At 41.4% G+C, this 25,139-nt stretch overlaps 1 protein-coding gene across 1 annotated transcript in view; it reads left to right on the forward strand.

Annotated features, from left to right (window-relative positions):
• Positions 1-25,139, forward strand: part of LOC127570181 (activin receptor type-1-like) — a 39,957-nt gene that overhangs the window by 8,174 nt on the left and 6,644 nt on the right. The window contains 4 exon segments of the mRNA XM_052015447.1: positions 574-673; positions 8,927-9,073; positions 10,750-11,025; positions 17,671-17,868. Coding sequence (XP_051871407.1) covers positions 574-673; positions 8,927-9,073; positions 10,750-11,025; positions 17,671-17,868 — 721 coding nt within the window.

Here is a 25,139-nt window from a genome sequence, read left to right on the forward strand (position 1 = left end):
AAAAATGTATCTAATTACTCTAAATATTCCCAATGATTTAGCTTCCACAACACTATAGAGTAGAGAATTCTTAAGGTTCACTGCTTTCTGTGAGAAGATCCTACACACCTCCGTTTTAGATGACTGTCCCTTAATCTTGTAGCTATATCTCCTCGTCTGAGATTCTTCCACGTGCGATAACATCATGACATTTACCCAGTCATGTTCCTTTAGTATCTTGTGTTTCACTGAGATCGCCCCTTCATTTTTCTGAACTCCAAGAGGTAGAGAACTAATTTCTTTTGCTGCTTGTGTTGGGGAGATGCTTTCCTTGTAGCTTTATTCCCTTGAGGCTGTACAATGCATGATCTGGTGCTTTTGACTTCACTTCCTTCATTGAAAGTTGACCAGAACTAAGGAAAAGGTGCCTCTGGTAAATGTCTTGTGTCCAAAGGAAATAATTGGGCAATTATTTACCCAACTACGGTAAATGTTGTTCAAGCTATAACATGCCTTGAGAATGAATTATCTTGCCTGCCTTTTGAAAATGAGTAATTGCAGTTCATTTTGTAGGATCATCTCTTTTTCTCACAGGATCTGCTGGATCACTCCTGCACATCGGGCAGTGGATCTGGTCTTCCCTTCCTGATACAGAGAACAGTGGCTCGGCAGATCACCCTGGTAGAATGTGTAGGTGAGTTACTATTGTGACTGTGACATGGAGGCTTAAATTGACAGATGTAAAAGGTCTTTACTGAATATGAGTAGTTCTTCTGGTGAATGTATTTCTCCTCTCCTGATACCCAACACTGCAGTGATTGTTTTATACTTCTTAAACACGGACAATAAATGATTAACTACGGTCCCAATGGCTATAGTCAGAGTCGTACAGCATGGACACAGGCCCTTTGGCCTAACTCGTCCATGCTGACTGTGGTGCCCAGTGATCTAGTCCTATCTGCCCATGTTTGGTCCTACTAAACCTCTCCTATCCATGTACTTATCTGTATGGCTTTTAAATGTTGCTAATGTGTCCGCCTCAACCACTATTTCTGTATTTCTGGCAGCTCATTCCAAATACGCACCACCCTTTGCATGAAGAAGCTGCCCCTGATGTCCCTATTAAATATCTTGCCTCTTAAACCTATGCCACCTTGTTTTTAGCACCCACTCCCTGGGAAAAAAACTGTGCTTTCACCCTCTCACAATCTTGTATGTCCCTATCAGGTAACCCCTCAATCGCCTGTGTTCTAGGGAATAAAATCCTAGTCTATGCAACCTCTCCTTGTAACTCAGGCCCCCACCCCCCCCAAGTCCAGGAACCATCCTGGTAAATCTTTTCTGCACTCGTAGTTTTAATAACATCTTTCCTTTAACAGGGTGACCAAAACTGTACACAATATTCCAAGTGCAGCCTCACCAATGTCTTGTATAACTGAACATAACTTCCCAACTCCTATACTTAATGTCCTGACTGTTGAAGGCCAGCATGCCAAATGCCTTCTTCGCCACCCTGTCTACCTGTGATGCTGCTTTCAGCAAACTATGCACTTGCACCCCTAGGTCCCTCTGTTCCATAACACTGCACAGGGCCCTACCATTCACTGTAGAAGTCCTACCCTGACTTGATCTCCCAAAATGCAATACCTTGCATTTATCTGGATTGAAAGCCACTTGCCAGTCCTCAGCCCACATACTCAGCTGATCAAGATCCCCTTTTTTTTTTCATAACATTCTACACTACACATAACACCACCTATTTTAGTATCATCTGCAAACTTGCTAACCGTGCCTTGTACATTCACATCCAAATCATTTATAAAAGTTACAAACAACAAAGGTCCCAGCACTAACCCCTGTGGCACACCGCTAGACACAGGTCTCCAGTCTGAGAAACAACCCTCGACGTCACCCTCTGCTTCCTACCACTGAGCCAGTTATGAATCCAATCCACTATCTCCCCCTGGATCCCATGAGATCTAATCTTCCAGACTAGCATGCCATGAGGGACCTTGTCAAAGTCCATAGACAACATCCACTGTCCTACCCTCATCTACCCTCTTGGTTACCTCCTCCAAGAACTCCGAGATTTATCAGGTATGACTTCCCATGCACAAAACCAAGCTGACTGTCCTGAATTGGACCCTGTCTCTCCAAATGTTGGTAGATCCTGTCCCTCAGAGTCCCCTCCAGCAATTTACCCACCACTGATGTCAGACTCACTGGCCTGTAGTTTCCTGGCTTGTTTTTGCTACCCTTTTTAAAATAATGGTACCACATTAGCCACTCTCCAGTCCTCCAGAACCTCCATCTGTGGCCAGGGGTGAAGCAAAATCTCTGCAAGGGCCTCCACAATTTCTTCTCTGGCTTCCCATAAGGTCTGTGAATGCATTAGGTCAGGCCCTGTGAATTTATCCACCATAATGCATTTTAAAGCCTCCAATACCTCCTCCCTGCTAATTTGTATGTGGTCTCAGACGACACCACTCATTTCCCCAATTTCCTTAGCTTCCATCAGTTTCTCTGCAGTAAAAGCTGAAGAGAAATGTACATTAAAATATCTGTTTCCCTTGGTCCCACACACAGATGGCCATGCTGATCTTTAAGGGGACCTATTCTCTCCCTAGCCACCCTTTTACTCTTAATGTGTCTAGAGAATCTCTTGGGCTATAGTAACCTACATTAATGTTTTGAATGTAGATGGTAACAGATTACAAAGGGAGCTCTTCCCTTCCCTCCAGAATTACATATTTACAAAGGGAGCACATCCCAATTGACAAAACCCCTTTAAATATTCAAGCACTGGTGGCTGATCCAAGGGGTTCTGAGCAAGGGGGGAAAAAAAAGCAGACACCCACAATATGAATGGCTGTAAGGATCTTGCTCCGAATGGCACGCCCTGCTGTGGTGTCCTTTCGCTGGCTGGCCCCACCACAGAAAGGGCCCAGTTCATTTGTTGTTCACTCCCATCCAGGCTGGAGTGATTGCTTTCTTGTATTCTGTGCACACTTCTTCGCGCTCTGTTGTGCTCTCTTTGGCATAACTTGGATCCCTTCCCATGTTTTCCCAATACCTTTTCTGTTCTGATCTATCCCACTAAACATCTAACATCCAGAACCAGCCTTTATTACTATTGCAATTGCTGTTATATTTTAGCACTTCCATCGTAGTTTGCTGACATGCACTTGGCATTTTTCACGTTTGTGTTCCTGTTTCCTTTGATTTGTGGGCGTGCTTCCATCAGGAGCAGTTAGATGTGAAGCAGGTGGTGGGTGTTCATTATTTTAAATTCCCTGTGATGAGATTGTTAGAGGGCAGGCTTTGCTCCCTTGGCCTGCCTGTGAGAGGAAGGTGAGTCATAGCATTTAACCTGAGACCAGCATTTCCACTGGCTGCCTCACTGGGTCTGCACACAAACATAGATGTCATTTGTCAGTAACACCATTGGTAGTCCTATCCACCTGGGAGTGAACCCTGCCTTTGCAGGGAGCTCCCTGACCATGGCTTGGTCACCTGGCTGCAGCGGGGTTACCTTCTCCCTCCTGGCTCTTTCTGATCAGCAATGTGTCGCTGTTGTTTTGCTTGGTCCCTCAACATTTAAATCTGGTCACAGAGGTCCTTCACGTAAGATCAGTTTATCCCTCTGTGTTCCTGTTTCACCGCAACCCGTAATCACTCCATGAGGGAGTTGTGTTGCTGGTTCCATCAGTCGTTCATGGGGGTTGAGACCCAGTGTGCAGTTTGTGATGGCTCTCGATCTCATCAGGACTGCTGGTCGCAGCATGTCAGTCTGTCTCTGCTATAGCCTTGGGTAATGTGGTTTTGATTGTTCGGTCCATATTCTCTTCCATTCCTGAGCTCTGGGGTGGTAGGGTACATGGAATCATTATCAGATCTCAAGCAGTTTGCACATTTCCTTCATCACTTTCCCTGCGAAATGTACTCCCTGATCTGAATCTACCTGGGCTGGAGTTCAGAATCAGGTTTATTATCACTGACTTGTATGTCGTAAAATTTTGTTGTTTTGTAGTAGCAGTACAGTGCAAAGATACAAAATTACTATAATTACACAATAAATAGTGCAAAAAAAGAATAATGAAGTAGTGTTCATGGACCGTTCAGAAATCTGGTGGCAGAGGGAAAGAAGCTGTTCCTCACCTGGGGAGAATTTCTTGAGCCAAAATTTGTGCTATCAAATCAGTGCACTCTTATCAAGAACGACTTTACCCACCAGTGAAGTGATCCATGATCACTAGACAGTAGCTTTTCTTTCTGCTCTTTTGGCAGGGCCCCATGAAGACTACCTGGATGTTTTCCCACTGCCCTTGTGGCTGGTTTGCTAGCTGCACTTTTATACCCCTGTCTGGGTTATGCTAGCCACAAGTGATACACTGCAGACAGAATCTCTCTAAGTCTCTGCCCATCCCAGGTCACCACCAGACCTGCTGGAGGGTTTTGATCATGCTGTGCCTTTCCTGATGCATCGCCCATGATGTAGCTTTAACAATATCTGCCTAATGCACACTGGAGCTTCCTATGAGTCAAACTACCATCTGGTCCCTTCTTTGTTCCCTCTTTCCTCCACTTCTCCTCTACCTCAACATCTCTGTATAATTTTACTAAACTGGCTTTGGTTGTCTCTTTCTTTACACAAGCAATTTCTGTTATCTCCTGTTCTTTTGCTGTTCTTTTTGCCCTGAGATATGCCCACTCATTCCCTTTCTGTTCCTTACTTTCCCCTTTCCAGTGTGCTCAAGTAAGCTGCACGGTTCCAACAGTTCTTTTATGTGCTTAGCCCATACCCATTAATTCCTGATACAATCCATACACAGTCCTGGGTCCAGTTCCTGATTGGGGCTGCTGCAGGTTTGCTGGCTATGTATTGAACTCTGTGGGTTGTGCACATTCACTGGCCCTGACTCATCCATGTTTCCCAAGTCAATAATGGCGCCCGCCTTTCTAAGTTATCTATCCCCAGGACAGTGCCCTTACTGTTTGGGCATACCAAGAAATCCACTGGAAGGTGCACTCCCCCTCTCTCTCAAGTACCTGAGGGTTGCATCTCTCTGCTTTCATTGTTTCCCACACCTCTGCTCTCAACCCCTCTCCTCTGAGATAGAACAAGGATAGAGTTCCCCTGGTTCTGGTCTTCCACCCCACCAAACTCTCATCTCTCTGCCCTCATTGTTTCCCCCACTGCACTAGTAATATAAATAGTCTTTCCAGTCATTGGCAAGGGTTGGGCTGTTGTTGATAGTGACACCCCCATGTCCACTAATATGTTGCATTGCTGGCCCCCCTATTAAGAATCGTGTGTATATTCGTGGATGACCAGTAGTGGCAGTACGGGCCACTGCCAGCTCTTTATCTGACCTGGATTCTGTCTTCCAGTCAGTAGTGAGTGTGGGCAGAGAGGATTCCGCTGTGGTTTCTGCCTGTTTTGGTGGGTGACTCTCACACCTTCCTCCTTTGTTAGGACACCGCCTCCAACAATGGCCTGAGAGACCACAACTGTAACATATCTCCTTTACCTTTCTACGTGTAGTATGGCAGTCCCTCGATGGCACACAGAACAATTTCTGTCTTGCAGGGTCAACATCTACAACTACCTTGTGACCTCTTCTCTCTCCTCCACTCTATCTCCCTGGCCCATGAAACTACTGTGGGGTGGTTTAAAACCTCCAGTGGACCAAGCTCAGCCTTTCAACATTTTCAAGAAGACTAGGTCATCCCGACTGGGATTGTCTGTGCCGAGTATTCAGTGTAGGCCAGATATTTACACTCCACTTAATCTGTGACTGGCTCATCAGTTTTCTGAACTACTGACATTATGATTCCCCAATTACTCTCTCCTCCTTACCACCACCCCCCGCCCCCCCCCCATACAAAATCACTTCCTCACTTCCCCCTTAAAGTTGTGATACTTCTCATTACTGGTACTGTCGCTTGTTGCCCATGGACCATCCTACACCCCCTGGGCCATATGGTCTCTCACATTTCTTGGGGCATTTGGCTTTAACCAATAAGTGTACGTCAATGGGCTGCATCTGATGAATTTCAATCATTTTTTTTCAAACTTGTGCCGAAGTTCTGCATTACCAGATGCAACTCTAAGTGACGTCAGCTCAGACAGAATGCTCTGCTTCATGAGGGTGAAGGGTTTATGGATTGTGGTAATCGGTGTCGAGGGCTGGCTGGGGCCGTCGGGATTCTGGACCTGCCATTGTCTGACCTCAATAGGAGCCATCTTGACAACATAGCTGTGCATAACCTCTCCCTCGAATACTTGTATACTAATTTCCATACTCAGCAAAACACAGCGAAGGGGGAAAAAAAGCGCATGCTTAAAACCGGAGAGTATCTACTCTGCGATCTCCCCATTCCATGCCACTTGTCACGAACCAGCAACAAAAGAAACACACTGAGCATGATTCAGTGTTAAAAACTATTTTATTAATCACTACTTATGATAATACGCAAAATAAAAGTAAAAATGTTAGTATGTTAGACTTCAAAAATGTTAAACCTTGAACGTTAACCCCAAAACTAAACTCTTCGTGTGTGTGTGTGACAAAGTCCCAAACTCCAAGTTCCAGAATGGTTCTTAAAGTTCAGTTCCGCAAGCCATAAGGTGAAACATGAGCAAGGGCTTCTTCAACAACCACCGTTGTCTGAAGATAAGACGTAGACGTAGAGAAACATAGAGAGAGTAAATACGAAATCCAAATGTTCCACGATGGAACCCAAACGACACTTCAGTGTTTACTCGGTAGTGACTTCCTCACCCCGAAAAGCATCCGAACCGTGGTCGTCCACACATAAATACCTGTTTCCTTCTACAGGTCAGCAACAAAGTGAACTCCACCGGATTACTTCCAACTTCCATACATGGATTTCTATGGCAAACACAGTTATTGTTTCTCATCCATCGATAGAGAAAACAAGCAGGCTGGTGTCTCTCTCCCTTCTCTCTCTCTCTCCTTCTTCTTCTGACTTCTTCAACGTCATTATGTCCTTTATCTTCTATTGATGTAAGCACGCCCCACACACACACATATACACACACTCTCTATCTTAAAGGGACTTTCACTGAGTCCGTAACACACTGACCTCATGGTGCCTGCTGTATTCCTTTTTATATAAAACATTAAAAGTTCCCACTCCAGTACCCTTCCTGGGTCTTGTTTCTCAACACACACAAACACATTTGCAAGCAAGTGCACTGCTATGATGTTTCCTGAAAAAAATATACGCACACCCCTCTGGCCCCAGACAGTCAGTAACCACCTTTTGCAACTGGTTGCCCTGTCTCACTAAAGTACCTAGTGCCATCTGATCACTGATCCCTTGCATGCATGCACTTTTAGATCTACCTCTCCAGCTCTCCTTTGTTCTTTAATAATATGTGATCCTGTGGTCATTGACCTGAACAGATCCAAGTATGGGGTGCAACACTTAAATATTCTCCCCGTTAGACTGCTGAGGTTGCTGACAACGTAATTGGTAATGAATGTATCCCAGATGAGCCCCCAAGTGTTGTGACTGTGACTGAGCCATAGGGAGACTGAAGTTGATAGATGCAAAAGATCTTTATTCAATACCAGCAGGTCTTCTGGAGCATTTATTTCTCCTCCTGACACTCAACAGTACAGTGACGTTATATATTTTGTGGAACACAAAGGCAACAATAAACAATTAACTACACTTTTAGTGGCTGTAATTACCTACTTCAACATTTTGAATGTAGATGGGTAACTTTGCAGAATTATATATTTATAATGGGAGCACATCCCAACTGACAGAATCCATTTGAATATTCAAATATCGGTGGCTGGTCCAATGAGTTCTGAACAGAAAACACCAGACACCTAAAATATGCTACTACTGTTATAGTGTTGAGGGATCATTCCCTGGATATACAAATGGCCAGAGTATTAAGTGACAAAACTGACTTGTCCTGAACTGTGTATTAAGTGGCATCTTTAATGATACGTTAACACAGGTGGCCACTTAAGATGCCATCTCTGATCTTGCATGAGGCTTTCATTGAGTGTTGCTTAACATGAATTTTTATTTATTGTCTTCTAGTGCATAGCTAGAATGTTACAGAATCAGAATGTCCCATACCCAATCACTGGTTTCTATGGCCTTAAAATATCAGTGGAAATTTATTGTGAACAGGTTTTTATTTGAAGACTGGTTCTTGCTTGAATTAACTAGCTTACTTCCCCCTATTCCATAACTCCTGAAGATGTCCCAAATAATCCCTAACGACTGTTCACACTGGATGAGCAATTTTATATTTTGTTTGAGAAATGTTACTTTCTGCTCTTTTGGTTCTGGGCCACCAAAGAACTGCAACAAGTTTAAAATCTTCCATGGCTGAGGTTTAGGGGACAAAATGCAGTGAATTGCTAGGGAGGAGAAACTGAAACTTTGGAGCCAAGTGGAAGTGATCTGTAATGCCAGCCGAACACTGGTGTTTGAATGTCAACCAAAACCAAAACAAACCATCCATTGGCCACATGGTTTCAAAACTAATTTTGAAAAATGCAACAGTATTTTGAAAAAGTACTGTTGCATATGCTATGCCCCAGATTTGCCTATTTAATCTGAAGGTTTTTTGTTTCTTTGAGTTTAAATGTATTACTTTTTAAAAAAAAAATCCTCCCAAGTTGTTTTTGTTATGTTTGGGCAATAAAGCTCCTAATTCTTATGTCATTGTCATTAATTAATGAATTCTGTGACTGGATTGCATTGCTTCTAGAGTTTTTTTTAAATTAGCTTGCAACATCTTTCTCACTTTAAATTTTGGGGGTTTGTTGAAGTAACTGATCACCAATTTATTGAGAGAGTTTTCAGGTTAAGTACTGGTGTGTTGAAACGTGTGTTAAGTAAATGTTACAATGGGTATATAGTGATGCATCTCTTATGGTCTGCTTCCTAGGTAAAGGGCGTTTTGGAGAGGTTTGGCGAGGTTTGTGGCAAGGAGAAAATGTTGCAGTGAAAATATTTTCTTCCAGAGATGAAAAATCCTGGTTCAGAGAAACTGAGATCTACAATAGTGTACTCTTGAGAAACGAGAACATTTTAGGTGAGTGAGTTATTGGCATGATGAATAACTGGAAAAATTGTTAGTGCTTGCCATTGTTATTCTGTAAACTCTTGTAATCTTGGTGCTGAAAATAAAAAAAACTGCAGATGCCAGAAATCTTAAAAATAGAAAATGGCTGATCCATACTGGCCTCAACTAGTCTTTCATGCCAGTTCCCCATAACCCTTAATTCCTTGATCTTTCAAATATTTTATCTATCTCCACCTTACTTATCTCCACCTTGCCTTAATATTCAGGGGCAGAGAATTCCAGTGATTCACTACCCTCTGAGAGAAGAAGTTTCTATAATTTTAAATGATTGACTCCTTATTTTGTAGCTATGTCTCCTTGTTTGTGACTCTCTCGCTAGTGGAAACATCCCAATGTCTACCCTGTCAACTCTCCTTAGGATCGCCTGTGTTTGAAAAAGGTCCCCTTTGTTCTTCTAAACTCCATGGAATTTAATTGCAAACTGTCTAACCTCTCTTGATAGGACAACACTCTTATCACAGAAATTGGTTTGATGAACCTTTGGACTGCTTCCAATGTTACCATCTCCTGTGGGCAAGGGAATGAACAGCATTCCAGGTGTGGCCTCACCAACACCCCCTACAATTGTGACAGAATCTCCCTTTTCTTAAACTCCAACCCCTTTTCAATGAAGGCTAACGTGCTGTTTGCCACCTTAACTACTAGTTGGACCTGCCTGCTAACATTTTATGATTCATGCACTCTACACTTTACTCTTAGGACTGTGAAAGTCTGTTGAGGTATACCCATATCCTTCCTGACCAAGGATATGGGTGTCCTTCACAATATTTCTTTAGTTGTTGTCCATTATTGTCAGGTTTGGGCTTTTGTGAAGCACTTTGGATTTTTTTTCTTCTTGGTGGTATATAAAAGCAAATTGATGTTGCTTATTTGATCCCTGATCTGCAGAGATGGTATGAGGTTGGTTGGCAGAGCAATAAACTTAATTCATCCTTTACCGTCACAAAGAGAAAATGCTGAAAATATTCAAGTGAGGAAGCATGTGTGGAGAGAAATGGTCAGCATTTCTGATTGGCCTTTAATTGCTTGCATCTTTTTCTTTTAGCTCTTGTGTAACATTGAAATTACTGACAGGGTCAGCATTTAATGTTTATTCCTAATTGGCTTGAGTTGTTGCCATGAACTCCCGTAGTCCTTGTGTTGAAGGTACTCCCACGGTATTGTAAACTGAAGATTTTGACACAAGGACAATGTAAGAGGGGATTTTTTCCTTTGTTTTCAAGTCAAGGTAAAACAGACCTATAGGGAAACAAAGGGGCCTAATGATGTCATCTGCTAATGCTTCCATTTGGTTAGCAGGTCCTGTTAATGAGTGGACTTAGAGGTGATATGCACTACAGCCATAGCGTGTAGTGGTGGGGGGGGGAGGTGACTGTGGGTGATGGATGAGGTGCTAATTGGATAGGAATATTGAAAAATCAAAAGCTTGTTTTGAAATTCTGACTGCACTGCCAAGAGTTGTTTCTTTAGAGCATTAAAAGGAATGACATGAGGAGGAATTGTCATTTCTTCCAATTAAAAGACAATGCTTAATTGTCATATGAAGCATACTCAATGTCAGTGAGACTTGCTGTAAAAAAGTGCTTAGCAATTGTGAATCTCAAGGTCTGTATCTCTTTCTATAGGTTTTATTGCTTCTGACATGACATCCAGAAATTCTAGCACACAACTATGGCTAATTACACATTACCATGAATTGGGATCTCTCTATGACCACCTGCAGCACACTGCATTGGATACTGTTGGTTGTTTGAGGATATCGTTGTCCATTGCTAGTGGTCTAACACATTTGCATACAGAAATAATTGGGACACAAGGAAAAGTTGCAATTGCACATCGAGACCTTAAAAGCAAAAATATCCTTGTTAAGGAGAATGGACAATGCTGTATTGCAGACTTGGGTAAGCATTTTTATCCATGTTTTTCACTTGATACTGCTGAGATCAAAAGTTTGTTAATGAGATTTATCACCTCTGATCCAGGTTGGAAGTGGTTTAGTAACTGAGTATTTGTTAAGATGCTTGGATATTAACTTTTTGTTACTGAACACGTTTATCACTTCAATGACAATCAACAGCCAAGAAGCTGGATTTCATGCTCCTTTATGTTTGGTGCTATTGCCCATTCAGGGTCCCGGGGGGGTGGAGGAATCATGAAATTGGCTAAAAGGTGTCTGAAACTACATGGGATGGTTATGATGCAAAACATGCACTAAAACGAGACCTGTGGAGGTGTGCATGTGGATGGTGGCCGGGAGACCTGCTGGACCCAGCACAGAACAAACCTGAAGGAGACATGAGAATGCAAATACTGGAATCTGGAGCAACATGCAATCTGCTAGAGGAACTCAGCAGGTCAAGCTGCATCTGTGGGGGCAAAGGAATGAAACGATACAGGGTTTTGACCTGAAACATTGACAATTCCTCCCCCACAGATGTTGCTTGACCTGCTGAGTTCATCCAGCAGATTGTTGCTCAAGAAAATGAAGGAGACAGTTTCAGTTGCCTGGCAAGAAGATCTCTCTTCAGTGGAGTGGCGCACAAATTTCATGTCCTCAAATAAAAGTTAATCAGATGAACTGCAGACTATGGAAGTCAGTTGCAGCAAGCAATAATTGGATCAGGAGTTCATTTATTGATGTCTCTTAATCAGCACAGGTGAACCCGCAATGCGGTATGTCCCAGATTAAGTGTCTTCTGGGCTCCCCTTCCTGATTTATCAGTGCACCATGGTGATGACCATGGACAAGAACACCTGGTTTGCTTTGATTTCACAGGCTGTTTACTGGACACAGCTGTCTATCAAAAAGTTCTATGTCCTATGTGGTCAATCCCTGCCACCTCACCACAGGTTGTGGATAACAAGAAAGGATAATCCCTCTAGCTGCCTCCCCTTCTCATGATCCTTGGGCTCTGGTGTCTCCCTGCTGGTCTTTCTGCTGCAGTAGCTCCTGCCTTTGAATAGGTTGTGCCACAGAGAGAATGCTGCAATGAAGTCTCTTCACCATCTGGGCATGTACTGCAGGACACTCTCAGTGGATGCAGGTAATGCAGTCTCACTTCTAGTTGGCCAGTAGTTGTCCTCAACCATTCTGGTACTTGGCACTTGTAACAGTGCTCAACAACTGTGGTAAGACTGCAATCTGGTTGCAAGAGCCAGAAAAGTAGCGAGTAATCCTTATTCCCCAGTGTCCATCCCTCTAGGCAGTGATGGCTGATGAAAATGTTTGGGTGTTCAATCTTTGAGGGTGAAGACATTTCTGGAAACCTAGCAATAACCAAGAATAAATTCTGATAATGATCCACAATATCTGAACATTGAGGAGCAGAAACCTTTTACTGTTGATTGGGTGTGGGGGGGGGGGGGGGGGGGTGGTGGGAAGAGGGAAGGAAAGTCTGGGTTCATGGAGCTCTACATCATGGAAATGGGCTCTTTGGCCCAACCTGTCCATGCCAACCAAGGTGCTTACACGAGTTAGTACCATTTGCCTGTCTTGGCCTGTATCCCTCTTAAACCTTCCCTATCTGGTCTCTAACCACTTCCTCTGGCAGCTTGTACCACATAAAGTTGCCCCTCGGGTCCACTTTAAATTTTTCCCCTCTCCCCTTTGAACCTATGCCCTCTAGTTTTTGACTCCCCTATCCGGGGGGGAGAAAAAGACTGACCATTCACCCTATCTATGCTGCTCATGATCTTATATACCCCGATAAGGTCACTCCTTGGCCTACACCCCAGTGAGAAAAAGCCCCAGGCTATCCAGTCTCTCCTTATAACTAGAGTCCTTCAGACCTGGCGACTCTCTTCTGCACCCTTTCCAGCTTAAGGATATCCTTCCTATAGTTTAGTGACCAAAACTACACACAATATTCCAGGTGGAGTCCCGTCAACATCCTGTATAGCCGTAACATGATGTCCCAACTCTTCTACTCAATGTCCTGACTGATGAAGGCAAGTATGCCAAATGCCACATTCACCGCTCTGTCTACCTGTGTTGCCACTTTCGGGGAACTATGAACCTGTACCCCTAGGTTTCTCTGTTCTACAACATTCCCCAGAGCCCTTCTATCCACTGTGCAAGTGCTGCCCTGGTTTAACTTCCCAAAATGCACCACTTTGCACTTGTCAGAGTTAAATTCCATCTGCCATTCCTTGGCCCACTTTCCAAGTTGTTCTAGATCCTGTTGTAATCTTAAATATCCTCCTCCACTGTCCACTATACCACTAATTTTGGTGTCATCTGCAACCTTACTAACCACACCAACTACATGCTTATCCAAATCGTTAATGTAGAGGACCCAACACTGCTGCAGCACAGACCTCTAATCTGGAAAAACAACTCTCTACTACCACCCTCTGTCTCCAAGTCAATTTTGTATCCAATTCGCTAGCTCACCCTGGATCCCTTGTGATCTAACCTTCCAGACCAGCTTACCTTGTGGGACCTTGTCAAAGGCATTACTAAAGTCCACATCGACAACACCTACCTCCCTGCAGTCCCTTCAGTCCTCTTGGTCACTTCAAAAAAAAATCAAATTCGTGAGGCGCGACTTCCCACACACACAGCCATGCTGACGATCCCGAATCAGTCCTTGACTTTCCAAATTCAGGTAGATCCTGTCTCTCAGAATTCCTCCAGTAATGTTCCCATCACTGATGTCAGGCTCACTGGCCTGTAGTTCCCTGGCTTGTCCTTACAGCTGCTTTTAAATAAAGGCACAACCTTAGTTACCCTTTGGTCTTCTGGTAGCTAACAGTGATACAAGTATCTCTGCCAGGGTGCCAGCAACTTCTTTCCTACCTTTCCACAATGTCCTTGGATGCACTTGGTCAGGCCCAGAGGATTTATCCACCTTGATGCACCTTAAGATCACAAGCACCTCTTTTATAATATGGATATGTTCCAAGACATCACTGTTCACTTCCCTGAATTCCCTAGCTTCTGTGATCTTCGCCACATAAATACTGACGGGAAATAGTCATTTAAGACCTCACCCATCTCCTGTGGCTCCACACATGGACAGTCACATTGACTTTTGAGGGGGCCCTATTCTCTCCCTAATTACCCACGGGAGCCCATATTGGCACTTGAGTCCAGTCATTGGTTTCCCGCATACAATGCGGCTGGCAGATTGGGGGTACTTAAAGAGGAACTAGATAATTTTTCAAATTTAGGGTTATATGGAACTGGCATAAGAAAGGTAATGAGGCCTGGCGCAGGGCAGGCTTGAGGGGCTGAGTGGCCCACCCCGCTCCTAATTTTTTTTATTATGTTCTTATTCTCATGCCAGATAAGCCATCTGGTCATTACAGAAATTGAGAGTAGATGAAATCATTTCAATGAGAATGTAATTCCTAAGTGATGTTTCTGATGTAGAGAGCAGCAGATTGGGAGAAATGGCAGAGTTTGCAACTGCTTTGAATGATCCTGTGACAAGGAAGGTGAACCTATTTGATGTTAACTTCTAAAGAATGCACACTAGCTTTGAGAGTGTAGCTGAAAATTTTTCCACAGAATGTCCTGGAATAATCAAAATTGAGAATAAATTGCTTATTAGAGAGTTGGGTCAAATCTGATGTCTCCAAAGATTTTGCACATAGGCTCTTCACCAATGTACATGTTTTTGTCTTCTTCCTGAGGTCCTCCATCTACTCTTGGTGAGTTATTGGTATAGTGATGCCTTCAGTAATGATGTGCTTAGTCAGGTGTCACCACTGAGGCCCCAGTTAAGTATTTCAGCAGTTAGGTGCTGGAGAGAGCATTCCCTACTGGTCGGAGCACATTGTGGATCTTGGAGGTAGTTTGAGCAGCCTGCAGTTACTTCTGAAGTTAGCAGTCAAGTCTCCTAATGTTGGCAGTAGATTCCTAAAACAGTGAAAGCAGCACTGTTGAATTCCAAGATAAGTATGACTAGCCTTGATTATCGTAGCACAAAGATGACTTTTATTGTCAGAGACTGATCATCTTGGTCTTGACATCATTATAGGAGTTCCTAAAGGCAAAATGTTTTGTTAATGATCCATCCTCCATAAGATGAAATATTATGGAATTTTTTTGTTGTTTGCTTTTCTCTTGGGTCTTACTGTGATGCATTTCCATGCACTAACCATTTAGATGTGGGTAATAATCCTAGGGTGGAAATGTTCACTGACTATTTATGTTTAATTCCATTTGCTATGTTTCTATTAATGAAATGGGTTGTGGAGTATTTGCTCCCTCCACCACCGACGCAGTGTGGCTGCATCCTGTACACTATGAAATTTGACTGCAAGTTGACAAAGGTTCCTTGACAGCAAATCCCAAACCCACAATGCCAAATACCCAGGACACGCATGATGTCCAGGTTGCACACCATTTTGTCTTGGAAATGTGTTGCTATCTCTTACCAAGACTAGGCCAAAATCCTTGAAGTCACTACCAAAGTGCTGCTTGGGTATGATCTTCACAACAGGAACTGGATTGCTTTGAGAAAGTGGCTCAGTCCCATCTTCCTGGTAATTTATGGATGGACAATAAATGGTATCCTTGTGAAAATCATTTCTTGCTCCTAGAGACTACTTTTCAAAAAAAAATTTAAAGGTGGTTGGATTGCTTCAGTAGCAAGATGGTGCACCCTGGCTTGCAATTCTGGTTCCTGGTATTCCTTTGGAAATTGGAGAGGGTGGAAGGTAGTGTTTCTCATCTAGGAAAACAATGGGCATTAATTATCCTGTGGATGTCTTTTAACTTTCAAACTGATAATGCTATCCTATAGCATGTGTAAATCTGCAGTAATTTTAAATATTTTGTGTTGTTTGTGATGAGAACACACCTGTTTAATGTCTGAGAGTGTACAACAGAAATTTCCAGACTTAAAATGTCATTATTTCCTTAATTGTCAAGCCATCTACCATTATTGCCCACTGCACTTCTGACAGCGTTGGGTTAGCCATAACAGCAAGAAAAATGCCTGTGTCTATGTCCACCCTTAATTGGTTGTAAAGAACTTTGAGATGCCTAATCCTACTAAGTACTTTTTTAAAAAATTGCAGTCAATTTTTCAATGTAAGAAATAGTGCAGTAAATGACCTGATTTTATCAATCTGTATTTGGCTGTGGGATCAATGTTGATTGAGACATTGGTAAACTCCATTCTTGGAAATAGTGCAATGGAATTTCTTATTGCTGTCAAAAATGGTTGACAGGATTCTGTTACACATCCAAAAGAAACCTGAAATGTTTGTTCAGTATTTCTCCGAAGTGCTAACTGGAATTATGGACTTGGGTCTCTGTAGTAGTCCTTGAAACCATGAGTTTCTCATTCATGCAGCATGCTTGCTGATATTAAGCTAAGATTGTTATCTGATGTTTTCAAAATTCTATGCCTTGATACCTTAAGCAAACCTCAAACATTGCGTTGTACTCTGCTATCCTTTTTGTTCCATATTCCTAATGTTCATGGGTGCCTTCCTAATGTGAACTGCTTCCTGGTTGCACACATGCTGTAACGTGCTGCCTTTTCTGTATACCAGCATCTGATCTGAAATGTTGTGCAGCCCATAATGGATGGTTCAGCCCAACCAGTCTCCAATGGTGGTTTTCTTTCAGGCAAGGAAATGGTTCCAATCATAATTATTCACTTTGTTGCATTCATCTTACACACTTGTACTGATGCATGCCAGGTAATCATTCATCTCATTCCTCATTTCCCATACCCCACAACTTATAAGTGCTGACCAACTCCACTTTGATTTTTTTTTTGCCATGAACCCAAGGGGTAATTTACAGTTGCCAATTAACTAGCATCATGTCTTCGGGACATGGGAGGAAACCCATGTAGTCACAGGAAGAACATGTGAACTTGACACAGACGGCACTGGAAGTTGGGATCAAACTTGGGTTCCAGAAGCTTTGAGGCAACAGTACTAGTTTTTAGTGTCAGCCATTAACCATAGAAACAAATTCGAGTCTCAACACTTGTGTGTGAAGAACATTTTCAATCTGTTCATTTTGTCATTGGTATTTCTTCTGATTTGCCTCAGCTTCCATGGATCTTGGCACTCTTATTATAACATTCCTTAACTAATATTGTCGGACATAAACAATCCCTCTACTCAAGTTTTCAGTCCTATGACAGAGATTAAAAACTATGAAGTTGTGAATTTAAAAGGTTTGTATATGATTAATTGGTATTAGCGACAGACCAATGAACTAGTGTGTGGTACATTTTAACAATATTTTTTCTAAAGTTTTCACATTGATAACTTGGTTATATATTGGTGGTCATTACTATTCAATTATTCCCTCATCTTTGGGCTGTTGTCTTTCTTAAATTCTTCCTCCTCTTCCAGTGTTACACTCTTCTGACTGCTTTTCTTTGCTCCTTGACCACAAATGACACTGTTAAAACCATGTTGCAATTCCCTATGTACAGCATTGTTCAAATACTGAACTGGTTTTGCTCAGAATATTGCAGGAAAAAACAAATGATGTATAAAGTATTAAGTGAAACTTCAAGTTAATTACTATTCCAGTTCCTTATGAAATGTTATGGTGTTTTTTCTGTTAGGTCTTGCTGTGATGCATTCCCAATGCACTAACCATTTAGATGTGGGTAATAATCCCAGGGTAGGCACAAAGCGATATATGGCTCCTGAAGTATTGGATGAATCAATGCAAGTGAATCTCTTTGACTCTCATAGGAGAGTTGACATCTGGGCCTTTGGTCTTGTTCTGTGGGAAGTAGCAAGGAGGACAGTGAGCAATGGTAAGTGTCTGGAAGGTATTTTGGCTTTTAAATAGTTTCCTGAAGAGAATTATGAATGTTTTTTTTGCTAGTGACTCTTTTCAGAACTTTGTGTTATCCACTTAATTTCAAGTGTACAAAGAATATATTTACTTGATCCCATAGTATCTTTTTTCTAAAATGTACAGGTAATTATTGATCTGATTATAACATTTCAGTAAGATGTATAGGTAGGTGTGTTATGTACAGTTGCATGTTTCATATTTTAGTGTTAAATGCAGATCGTGCTGAGGCACATTGTATGCAAAATTCAAATCTACCAATATTTCTCACAGTCAAGTTCTTCAAATGTGATTTTGATGTTTTTCATAGTGATTGAGCAAATACACGCATCAAAAAAACCCACTAGAAATCTGAAATAAAAACAATGCTGGAAACACTCAGTAAGCCTTGCAGCAGATGTGGAAAGGCAAACTGAGTTAATTTAATTCTATTTCTCTTTTCACAGATGCTGCCAGATCTGCTGATGGTTTCTACTATTATCTGTTATGTTTTTATTTTGAGTTCATGTGTACCTTGGAGAGAAATAAGACCTGAAAAGGCAAATTCCACACATTAAAGTATGAGGCCAGGATTGTAGTTTTTCTCTTGCACATCACACTGGCAGCAGTTATTTGCCCAACATTACTACTACTTGGCAGTTTGAGAAGGTGCAGTGTCTCCTAGGTTCTGGTGATGTTCTCCATTTGTTTTTCTTTCCTGTCCTTGATATTTTGAATTGTTTTTCCCCCAAAAGTTTCCAGTGGTCCCATATGTAAAATGTTTAATTCTGTATTCGTTAGAATAGGAGTCGAGAGCAAGGTTAGCTGGGTAAGGACTTATTGTGGAGGTTGCAGGATAGCTGTTGAAGGGGAAACTGGGAATGAAGTTTGGGGTGATGGTAGAGAATGAATATTTTGGCAATTGGGGGTGGCATAATGACACAAGTAATGGAGGAGATGGGGAAAAGATGTACTATTTTTAATCACATTAAAAACACACACACACTCATAGGGAATATTTCCTCATGCAAGTGATTTGGTTTAATGATATTTGTGCTAGTTGACTACCTATAAAACTATGATATACTGTTTGCATTTTTACTGTCTGGTTTAGAGTTTGTGTGTGTATGTATGTATATGTGTATATATATATATTGGAAATAATGTCAAATCAGACAGATAAAAGGTTTAATTAAGAGGAAGAAGAGTGATAAAGCAACTCCATATTTTTTTAAATTGCCAACAATGGTATAATTAACTATTAATAGTTCATTTCCAGTGTGATGAGTTGATTAGCAGTTATGAAAACTACTAGCAATTGAATCAGTATACTTGTCACTGAACAGAGTTTTAAGTTACATGTTTAGGTCATGTGTACCACAACAAGTACTGTTATCATGCTATTTAGTGCCACTTAGTGTTGAAATGGGATAATCACTTTTGTCAAGCTTGGCTAGGAGATTTGTGACTATCAATAATACCTGTGGCAGACAATGAAGGTTTCATTTGGTATAGTAGTGTTGGGTAAGAATTTCAAACCAGTACCATTTCCCGTTCAGAGTGGTGAATACATGGGGGGGGGGGGGGCAGGAACGTGGATGTGGCGACATTCCCTTGTGGCTGCTTTTCTTCTATCTTGTTGAATTTGGATGCTTGAGAGATGCTGTTGAAGATAGGTTGGTGATTTGCTGTTGTGCATCCTGCAGATAGTAGACATTGTGGTTGTGGCATGCCAGTGGTGGAAGATGGTAATATATAAAGTGGCAGATTGGTTGCTATTTAAGTGGGCTAATTTGTTCTGTGCTGTGCTGAGCTTGAGTGCTATTACAGCTGTAACTCATCCAGATAAATGGGGAGTATTTGTCACACTCCTTATTTGTAGCTTGCAGATGGTTGAAACACTTTGGAGAATTTTGAAATTGTACCACCTGCCTGCCTGTGGAAAACACAGCCTCTGAACTGTTCATGCAGCTGCAGTCATTTACGTTGCTGATCAATGGTGACATCCCCAGAGTATTGATATTGATAAATTCAGCAATAGTAATGCCACTGAAAATCAAGGGGGTTGTGGTTGATGTCTTCCTGGTGGAGTTGGTTGTTGCTTGACGATTGCAAGTCACACATGTTATTTGCTACAAATCAGTCAAGCCTAAATGTTGACTGGGACCAGGTATCCCTGTTTTATCAGAGCACTTACAAATAGAACCGCTGCCTCGGTAAAGCAGCTAACGTAATCAAAGATCCCACCCACCCTGGATATTCTCTCTTCTCCCCTCTCCCATCAGGCGGAAGATACAAAAGCCTGAAAGTGCATACCACTGGGTGCAAGGACAGCTTCTATCCTACTGTGTTGAGACTATTGAATGGTTACCTAGTACGATAAAATGGACTCTTGACCTCACAATCTACCTCGTTATGACCTTGCACCTTACTGTCCATCTGCACTGCACTTTCTCTATATTGTAACACTTTATTCTGCACTTTGTTACTGTTTCACCTTGTACTACTTCAAAGCACTGTTGTAATAAATTGATCTGTATGGACAGTATGCAAGACAAGCTTTTCACTCAGTACATGTGACAATAATAAGCCAACTTAGCAATTTACCATTGTAGTGTAATTATTGATTGCCCTCAGTTTAATTTTATGAGGGAAGGAAATTGAGACAGATAATGAAAGTTGGGCTCAGGAAACGGCTGTTAGGAACTCCTGTAGCAATTTTGTGGGGTTGAGATGACTCCCCTCCAAAAACTACAGCCATCTTTTGTAGCATTGGTTCGAACCAAGCCATTGAGCATAGAATATTGGACAGTACAGCACAGCACAGAAACAGGCCCTTCGGTGCACTCTCTGCACAGGCCATGATGCCAATCTAGCTAATCCCATCTGTTGTGATATTGCTTTGCTCTCTATTCCCTGCCTGTTCATGTGTCTTTCTGAATACCTCATAAACGTTGGTATCATGTCTACTTCACACCTCCCCTGCCACTTGTGTTCCAGGCACCTACACACATTATTTTAAACAAAAACTCTCCTTGCAGATTGGACGATCTACCTTACCTATGCTTCTCATTTTTATATACTTCTATCAGGTTGCCCCCTTGGCCTGGGATGCCCCAGAGTAAAACAGTACAAATTTGTCCAACTTTCCTTGTAGCTAATACACACCCATTACAGACAACGCCTTGATCAATCTCTTCTGTACCTCCTCCAAGGCTTCCATACCCTTCCTGTAGTTTGGTGATCATTAGAGAGATTACTCTTGATTCCCATTAACTTCAGGTTCATTAGGGGACCATGGTACCACAGTTGATCATCTGATGCTTGATGTTGTACCTTTCACCTTGTCTCTGGTATTTAGTTCTTCTGTTCATGAATGAGCAAGTGTTGTAAGTGGTCTGGAGTTGAGCAAGTTCTGATGCTCGCTGACATTGAGTTTGGCTTGCATGTTATTGATGAGCAAATGCCATTTGATAGTACTGTTGAACTTTTCTTCAATCACTTCTGATTGAGAGTGGACTGATGGAGAGGTAATTGCTTTGTGGACGAGGCATAGCTGTGTTCAGCAGATGTCCATGTTGTAGATGTACTGCGCATCCCTACCCTTTAGTTTAATTGTCTACCACAATTTGCTATTGGGTGAGTGGGACTGCAGAGCTTTTTATCTTTGCATTGGTTGTGGTGTTGCTCAACTTTTTCTTTGTTTCTTCAATCTTTTTATTAGTTTTCAAATTAATACAGATTGATATATAGCATCAATATTTATACATGTAATACAAAGAGATCAGGATAACAATCATAGCATATAATCATAAAGAACAATAAAATATTTTAAAAAATCTGTAGATCCAGCGATCTCTTAGGAAATGAATATAATATAAAAGAAAGGAAAGAAAGATTTATTATATAAATTTAAAAGAAAACCCAAATCAGTAAAAATATAAACAATATAAACTAAACAAAAAAAAAACTTTTTAAAAGAAAAACAAACAAAAAAAAAGAAAAAAAACACTGGGCTAAAATTTTCTCAGTAGAAACAGAGCAATATTATGTCGTCAAGTCCATTCCTCCAAGTTGGAAGATTATGGAAAGGGGATCTACATCATGTGAAAATATTGAATAAATGGACTCCAAATATCTTCAAATTTAAGCGAAGGATCAACAGTACCACTCCTATTTTTTTTTCCCAAGTTTAAACATGGTATAGTTGAGAAAACCATTGAAAAGTAGTAGGGGGTATTGGATCCTTCCATTTAAAACAAAATGGATCGTCTTGGCCATTAATGTAACAAAAGCAATCATACGGTTAGCGGAAGGAGATAAATGCCAGACTCTATCCTTGGTAATCCAAAAATTGCAGTGATAGGGTGAGGTGTAAATCAATCTTCAATACGTTTGAAATAATGTAAAAATGTGCTTTCCAATATTTTTCCAGAAGAGGCACAGGACCAAAACATATGTGTGAAAGAAGCCACATTCGATTTACATCTATCAACATATAGGATTTATATGGTTATAGAAATGAGCTAACTTATCTTTGGACATATGGGTCCTGTGAACTACCTTAAACTGTATCAACGAGTGTCTGGCACACATTGAAGACGTATTAACTAAATGAAGAATTTTCTTCCAAGTCTCTGTAGGTATAGATGTCTGGAGTTCACTTTCCCATTCATTCTTAATTTTGTCTAATGATTCTAGACGTATTTTCATAATTAAATCATAGATTATCACTATCAAGCCCTTCTGATAAGGATTAAGACCTAAAATTTTTTCCGTAGTTTCAATTTTATAAGGTGTCGGAAAGAGGTATAGTAGTTTTTAAAAAATTTCTAATCTGCAAATATCGAAAAAAGTGTGATCTAGGCAAATTATATTTATTAGACAATTGTTCAAAAGATGAAAAACAGTTATCAATGAATAGATCCCGAAAACATACTAATCCCTTCCTTTTCCATATGGAAAAAGCTGAGTCAGCTCTAGAAGGATGAACTCAACTTTTTAATACATTCTGGTTCTTCTGTTTAACATGCGTCAGGCCCCAAGTTATAGCGGACTTTTGGATATTTATTGTGCTGCTACTTACTGTTTTACTCGAATTGATCCTCGATCCTCTGCTGTGATGCTGATAGAGTGAAGGAACTGACTGTGGTACCCTGCTGCTGTCAATAGCTCACAGCTTCTCTTAAATGCCTGTTTTTGCTCTAGAGCTGGAGAAACAAGTGTAGATGTTGGAATCTGGAGCGAGAGGTAAACTAAACTGGAAGAACTCAGTACATCAAGCAGCATCTGTGGAGGCAAAAGGGATATGTCAGCATTTTGGGTCAACCCTGCATCAGGTCCTGATGCTGCTTGCCTCCACAGATGCCTTGCCTGGCATTTGTTTGTCAGGATTCAGCCAGCTTAGTTTATCGTGATGGCACAGAGTCACTCCCAAGGATTCATGTGGAATTCTCTCCTCTCGGCCGGACTACATTCTGCATTGCTGCCCTTCCAAGCTGTGGAAGAGAGGTTAGCAGTAATCAGAAGATGAATTTATTACTCATTTCATCTGGTGTGACAGGGTCCAGATTCAAGGTAGTAATTTTCCATTTGCTTTCCCTCCCAACTACCAATTACTATAGGTGGTTGTCATTGAGGTAGGCCAGTCGAGAGGACTTTGAATGCTGGAGTTCCTTTGTCAGCCATCCTTGGCTGCTTTATTAATAACCTTTCCTCAAATATAAGAGTTTTGCTTCAATTTTTAAAGATCCCAAGTTGCAGATTTGTAATAAAATCTGTTGTTTTCTTGTGCTTCATTTACGTAATGCTTTCTAGTTGATGCTAAACAAGCCTTGGGCTGAAAGTTGATAGCTTTGCCAGGGCTATGTGAAAGCGACAGATGTAGAATATTCAGCTCCCTGCTGTTCAGTATATCCTTGATGGCTTTGCAGGTTGTCTTTCGGCTTTGCAGGTTGTTTTTCTGCTTTCCAAAAGCTTTTTGTGTTTTTAATCTTTTTTTTGCACTTGATTCAGATGTATAGGTGATATCTTGAAGTTGTTGTTTGGTTTAAAGTTTCACTTAATGTTTAGCATGGCATTTAGTTTCTTGGTTAATATATCCTGGGGATTATTATGTCTCTGTCAAAATTGGCTTTTCTAGCCAATGCAATTTTAAAAGATAGTTTTTGATTTTGAAATAGTGTTTTCTAAGCATTGAGGCTTAAGGCTATCTATTATTGAATTACAACGCTGGCACATCTGGCAATTACCATTAGTCCTATTTGTTGACAAGGTGACAGGTAAATCACCTCTGACCTGCAGCAGTTCACGTACTCCCGCAGTACTGTAGAGCATTACGATATTTTGACCTGGTGGTGCTGAAGGAAATTATTTATTATATTAGTTTTCAATCTTTAGGTTAGCTTTGTAGTTCTTGAAAAGGGTCCTGTGGGCAGTCAAAAGCATGGTGGAAAGGAAAAGTGATTCAAACTTACTTTATTAATCTAGGATCTATTGCAGACTCCATGGCCAAGAAAGCACTCTAGCACCTCTACTTCCTTAAGAGGCTAAAGAAATTTGGCATGTCCCCTTTGACCCCCACCATAGGAAGCATCCTATCTGGATGCATCACGGCTTGGTATGGCAACTGCTCTGCCTGAGATTGCAAGAAGCTGCAGAGAGTTGCGGACACAGCTCAACACTTCACGGAAACCACTCTCCCCTCCATGGACTACACCTCTCGCTGCCTCAGTAAAGCAGCCAGCGCAATCAAAGACCCCTCCCACCCCAGGCATTCTCTCTCTACTCCCACCTCCATTCAGGCAAAAGATAAAAAAGCCTGAAAGGACCTACCACCAGGCTCAAGGACAGCTTCTATCCCACTGTTATAAGACTATCGAATGGACCTCTTGTACGAGAAGATGGACTCTTGACCTCACAATCTACCTCGGCATAGCCTTGCTCCTTGTTGTCCACCTACACTGCACTTTCTCTGTAATTGTAACACAATAATCTGCATTCTGTTATTGCTTTTCCCTTGTACGGCATCAATGCACTGATGTGATGAAATGATCTGTATGGATGGCATGCAAAATGAAGTTTCGGTACAGGTGACAATTTAAAAAAAACAATTTGCCAATTTTATTTTACTGTTGCATGTCTTGAATAGGTTTTTTATGTTAAAATGTATCTTTAATATCTTGTTTAAATACTATGCCAGTTAATTATGTTAGTATTAACTTGCACCACAAGAACTTATTTCTGACATGT

Source organism: Pristis pectinata, chromosome 1 (genome assembly GCF_009764475.1).
Source record: "Pristis pectinata isolate sPriPec2 chromosome 1, sPriPec2.1.pri, whole genome shotgun sequence".
In the NCBI taxonomy this organism is placed as follows: Eukaryota; Metazoa; Chordata; class Chondrichthyes; order Rhinopristiformes; family Pristidae; genus Pristis; species Pristis pectinata.